General features: G+C 38.7%; 1 protein-coding gene across 1 annotated transcript in view; it reads left to right on the forward strand.

Moving 5' to 3' along the window:
* AAK1 (AP2 associated kinase 1) overlaps nt 1–6179 on the forward strand; it is a 159166-nt gene that overhangs the window by 100684 nt on the left and 52303 nt on the right. The window contains exons 5-8 of the mRNA XM_007453420.1: nt 778–899; nt 2199–2280; nt 2788–2920; nt 5812–5915. Of these exons, the coding sequence (XP_007453482.1) occupies nt 778–899; nt 2199–2280; nt 2788–2920; nt 5812–5915 (441 nt within the window). The remainder of the gene's footprint in view (nt 1–777; nt 900–2198; nt 2281–2787; nt 2921–5811; nt 5916–6179) is intronic.

Raw genomic sequence — 6179 nt, forward strand, 5'->3', positions numbered from 1 at the left:
AAAATATATATATATATATATATATATATATATATATATATTTATATTTATATTTATATATTATATATATATATTTATATATTTATCATTATTTTATATTTATTTTATATATAATATATAAATATAATATATATAATATTTATATATATATAATTATATATTTTATATATATTATATATATTATATATTATATATATATTATATAAATATATATTTATATAATATATATATAATATATATAGATAGATAGGTGATTCTTTAACAGGAGAACTGTGCATTTGCCCACAGGCCTTTAATCACTTTGAGAAATAAGCAAAATATAGCAAATATTTATTAATTCAGAAAATCCTAACCTATCGTAGTAAAGAAATTGATACATGTGTTTGTAAGGCCCAAATGAAATCCCTGACATCAGGAAGAACAGAGTACTGAAGGAACGTAGGGAAGGAGTGATATTTGTCTGAGTGGGGGCCTGAGGAAAGCTTTGACAGTATAAGGACCATTTCTGCAGAGCTGAGAAATGTGATGAGAAATCTGGGAAAATGGGACTCTTGCTTCCCCACCGTGGAATTTCCTTTTTTCACCCTATTGCCATGCATCTTTTTTTTGTTCCACTTGGAATGACCCTTGTTGACATACTTAGAGGAGAATAACTTTCCTATGCACATTAATGAGATTATCAGAAATAAAGTATCTTATTGATGTGTATGCAAACCAAATTTTCAAACACATTACTAAACGGTATCTTGGAATGGGCGGCTGGGCGATGTTTTTCAGGTTGAAAATATTCTCTTGCATGACCGAGGCCACTACGTCCTGTGTGACTTTGGAAGTGCTACCAACAAATTCCAGAATCCACAAACTGAAGGAGTCAATGCAGTAGAAGATGAGATTAAGAAGTAAGCTTTTCCTCCTTTCTCGGAATTTTATCCATTATCGAATCAGTGGTTTTACCTTCAGCTTATGATTGAGAAGGTCAGGGTGAGAAGACAGTGGTGCTTGTCAGTTGCCCCTCGTTGGCAGTTGGGTTGTTCGATTTTAAGTGGAGGATGGGGAAGGGGTTCATGACCATTGAGCAGTGGAGTAAAGTGAAGGAATCTTACAGCACTTTATCAATGGTCCTATGGTCATTATACATGGATCTTTTGATTTACATCACATAGCCCTTAAAAAGGTGCACACACCTTAGAAGTACTGTGATGTTTTTAAGTGGGATCACGACAGCTGTGACATTACCAGTCAGTTGGTTGTGCTTTTTACTGAAACCTAAATGGCTGTGTATTCCTTCCTGCTCATAAGGAGCTCACCTGCAATCTAGTGGAATTAATGGTGCGTAGGGCTGTTCAAGTCTCTACAGAGAGTGAATCACTGACTTCCACGAGAAAAAAGCTTCTTTAGATTTGTGATTCCAGTAAGAACCTGACCCATTTTCCCCTGTTGTCCAGAGTGTTGGATTTTTCACAGGCACCAGCACTCACTATTACTGCTCATAAATCAGCAGTCTAGAGTGCACACATATCCTGATCCTCTCTCTCCGTTCCTGCTTCACGCCTGGCAACCGAGCCTGGGGCAGGAAGACCTACGGTCCAAGGCCCTGATGGGCACCTAAACCGCAGTGCAAATCACAGGCTTGGTAACACTAAGACTCTCACTTTGAAGATGAGCTTATCCTTCTCTTTTCTTGAGCCAGAGATAAGAGGAAAACTGTTGTTTCAGCCTTATGCTGGCAGCAAAGATCCATCCACCTCCCAACCTAGCCAGGGCCCACTTTATTCCTCCTGAGTGTTCCAGCCAGTATTACGTCTCTGTGTCGAGCCACATCCAAAGGGATTACTATTTTAAAAAAACAAATCAGCCAAGTATACTATCAGACAACAGGGATTTACAGGAGAAGATTTTGTTATTTGAGGAGCAAGAAATGTTGCTTTTAGAGTTTATTTAATGCCTTAGTGTCTGCGTCCCCACCTGCTCTTAGATTGGAAGGACTGCAGCCAGAGGGCCGTGGGTGTGTGCCAAGGACAGCTCTTCATTTCACCTGCACTAATATTCCATACTGTCTTCTCCAGGGTGCTCCCAGGGAACTAGACTCTACTAATATATATATAAATATACATATGTTTTTTAAAGTAATTCTGCTACCCCTGGTTTTTAATTATAGCGTCGACATATTTAACAAAAAATGAATCTCTTGATTGTAGATACACAACGCTGTCCTATCGAGCACCAGAAATGGTCAACCTGTACAGTGGCAAAATCATCACTACGAAGGCAGACATTTGGGTAGGTGTCAACTAACCTATCCACATCTCAGATGTCAGCAGTCTTGGCCGTAAACTCCCAAGTTTAATGCAGACAGTGCCATAGCAAGAGTGGCCACTGTACCATATCATTGTCTACTTATCCCTCAGGGTTATTCTTGACTCGAGGTGATGAGCCACTGCTTCTTGAAGCATGTCAAAGAAAATTAGTTTAGACCTCTGTGAAAGTTATTCAGGTGACCTGCCCATTATCTAAGTGGTTCTCACATACGTGTTACTAGTTCTTAAGAACAAAACCAGCTGAATACTTGTTATTTATTGGAGCACAATTTGGTAATGAGGATAGAAATAATATAACTTGGCAGATAAATAGTGATGTGGGGTTCTAAATTCAAGTTTCTAATGGGTTAATAGTACAGAGTGTTTAGATTTGCTGTAAATGTGGATGGTGCCAGTATCTCTCAGCAGACCCATTTGCAGTTATGATAAATAAATCACTAGTTGCAATCTGCTTTTTTTATTTTTTTAGGCTCTTGGATGTTTGTTGTATAAATTATGCTACTTCACTTTGCCATTTGGAGAGAGTCAAGTGGCAATTTGTGATGGAAACTTCACAATTCCTGATAACTCTCGATATTCCCAAGATATGCATTGCCTAATTAGTAAGTATTTAAAGTTTCTAGATTCACATTTTTATTTCTAATCTCTAGGAGTGGATTGGAGGATAAAGGGATTAGATCCCAGGAGTGATGAGTGGGATGCAAAAATAAAGAAATCAGTTGATAACTGTTGGTCACTCAAAGACCATGTGACGGTGTCTAGTTAGAGTGGTGAGTCTTTTTGCCAGACATCTAAACTTGGTTTCACACCTGGGCTGGCCACCCAAGCAGAAATCTTAACTGGGCTTTGAGCATTACAGTACTGCCCTGTTCTCTTGCAGTCTGTATGAAAGCTCTGGTACCAAAGGAGTCCAGCTGACTCATATCAAGCGATAAGAAATTCATCTTTGCAAAACTGGAAGCAACTCAAATTAAAATGATTGCAATGTGTTGGCTGAAGTGAATACATCATTAAGACTATATAACTCTATGGAACTAGGTTTTTTCCTCTCATTTAGGTTAATCACTGGATTTTGATAAAAAGCATTTAAACTCAATGCTTTAAAATGTTTTTAAGATTCCCCACTCTTTTGTATCATCATAGTAAGCATATGTACTAATGTTCATTAACCAGATGGCAGAAGAAGTAATTTTTGCTCAACCCCCTGTATTGGAATGCTAAAGAAACAGAGATTTTTATTATCTTTTTACTTTGGTCAAGATGTTTAGTATCCACATTTTAACAATCACAGATTGTAAATCCTGAGTAATGCACTTTGGGTCCTAGGTGGGGATACACTTGGAGAAAATAGAAGAAGCAAATGTAATGTGGTGCGGAGCATCTGACATTTGTTGAAGGCCTACTTGTACCTCATTTAATTCTTAAAACCCTATATAGCAGGGGTCCCCAACCCCCTGGGCCGTGGACCGGTACCCATCCATGGCCTCTTAGGAACCCAGCCACACAGCAGGTGAGCGGCGGGCAAGCGGGCGAAGCTTCATCTGCAGCTCCCCATTGCTCGCATTACCGCCTGAACCATTCCCTCGCCCCCCCTGCCGTCCATGGAAAAGTTGTCTTCCATGAAACCGGTCCCTAGTGCTGAAAAGGCTGCTATATAGTAAATATAATTATCCCTATTATACAAATGAGGAAACGGAGCCTCAAAAAGTATAGGTAATGGACCCAAGTTAATATAGTAGTAGCTTTTAAGTGACTACCCATTCCGTTATACTAGTTTACACGAGTTTTATCAATCCGCCTCTTCCATTTATTAATACAGAAGCGGGAGCAGTATTTAAAGGAATGGAATATCGTGTTTAATGGTTGTTGGATGTTTTCAGAGGTAAAGCATTATATTGATATCTGTACTAAAATTGCAGCTGTGTAAATGAGATTGCAAGGAAGTATGGGGAAATCGCCAAATTTATTGCTAGAATGGTAGGAATTTTTGCTAAAAAAAATTTTTTTTTTTACTTTTGTGCAGCAAATTCATATTACGAGAAACAGCTCTTTATGAATGTGTGTAACATGGCATCTTTCCTAAACTCTGATCTGTTTCACTTTACAAACTGTTGGAAGAGTCCACTGTCACCCTAACTCACAGGTCTGAAAATGCATTTCTTGTTATCCCCCCGCACACACACACACATCCCCCTTTCACTCCCAGTACAAGGTTCCCCTCTCCTCTTTTCAGTTTCTATCAGTGGTGTCGCCATTCAAGCCCAGATGACTGAAATTTAAAGTTTTCTTTGGATCTGGCTAGCAAGACAGAATAGAGTCAGTCATTTCCTAGGCAGCATTAATGCTTTCTTTGAAGTTTCTCCTGTTTTCTTGACATTCTCTCTGTTCTCATCACTGCCACCATAATATATACCGACCCTGTCAGCTCATGCCTGTACTGGTGGACTGGCCTGTCTGTCCAACACACCCTCACTATGAGATTAATCTTATCAAATACCACCCTATCATGTCCCTATTCAGTAAACCTCATGGCTCGCCAGTGGTCCCATATATTCTGGGTTCATCCTCCCCACCTTATTTCCCTTTATTCTCTGACCCTTGTCCTCTGCCCTGTCCTCTTGGTTCCTCTGTTCCTTGCAACAAAGCGTTCTGTTGCCTTTCTCCTAGTCCGTCTTTGCTCAGACTGTTTTCTTACCTGGAATGTCTTTTTCTCTGCTTTTGCCCTGACTGACTAAATTTTTTCCTGCCTTCAAGGACCAGCTCCGCTCCTGCCTCTTCTGCAAAGGCCTTCATAAGGCTGCAGCCTCAGCAGTCTTTTCTCAACTTAGGGTCCGAACCATTCATTTGATTACTTAAGCAATAAATTGCCTTACATTGCCGTTTACATGTATATGTGTATGTGTTTGTGTGTCTTCTCAAGGATTTTTTCCCCTGGGGATTTTTCCAGCTTCAGAAGGAGCAGAAGCTTAAAGGACCTGGAAACAGACACATGATCTATAGATCACAGTAAAAGTAGAGATGTATTTGTTATCTTGTCATTTCTTTTAGATTGGAAACCAGCTAGTACCTCCAACAAACGAATAATAAGTAAATTCATGAAATTTGAGTTTTGGTTATAATTATCAAGAATAATCATTTGTCTAGCTGATAGTATGAAAGAAGGAGGCCAGAACTTCCTAGGTACCAGAAAATGAATGTGTTAAGTTCCACACTGAGAACTTGAGACCCTGTTGTGCAGGGCACAGAATGTGAACTTAAAGTATCTTTGTTACAATTCAAAAACTTTGTTATTTCCTTGCAGATGTTTAAAATTTTAGGAAAGTTAGAGCTTCCCTTTCTGAGAGGGGAAGAAAAGGGCTAATCGTACTGTCTGACTTTTATGAGAAATAAACATTTTAAAAAGACAGAATTTTGGTGATAGAGAAATTATGCTTCTTAGCTAATGTAATAACTCCTTGGGTATTATTAAATAATTCATATATGTTTATCTTAGGGTATATGTTGGAACCAGACCCTGACAAAAGGCCAGATATTTACCAGGTCTCCTACTTCTCATTTAAACTACTCAAGAAAGAATGCCCAATTCCAAATGTACAGGTATGTGAAAGGTGCTTTTTAGGGGAAGTAAACGTGATTGAATTGTCATTTAGCATTCCTGGGGTATTAATCAACTGTTTAAATGAATAAGGCGTCCCTTGCTTTATCTAGTAGGGGGCATTCAAACAAGGCTAACTATGAAGGAGTTGCTATAAAGGGAATCCAATTTTACCATAGAATTTAATTATAAAACTGAGGCAATTTTACACACACACACACACACACACACACACACACACACACACACACACACACACACACACA

Source organism: Lipotes vexillifer, unplaced genomic scaffold (assembly GCF_000442215.2).
Source record: "Lipotes vexillifer unplaced genomic scaffold, Lipotes_vexillifer_v1.1 scaffold253, whole genome shotgun sequence".
In the NCBI taxonomy this organism is placed as follows: Eukaryota; Metazoa; Chordata; class Mammalia; order Artiodactyla; family Lipotidae; genus Lipotes; species Lipotes vexillifer.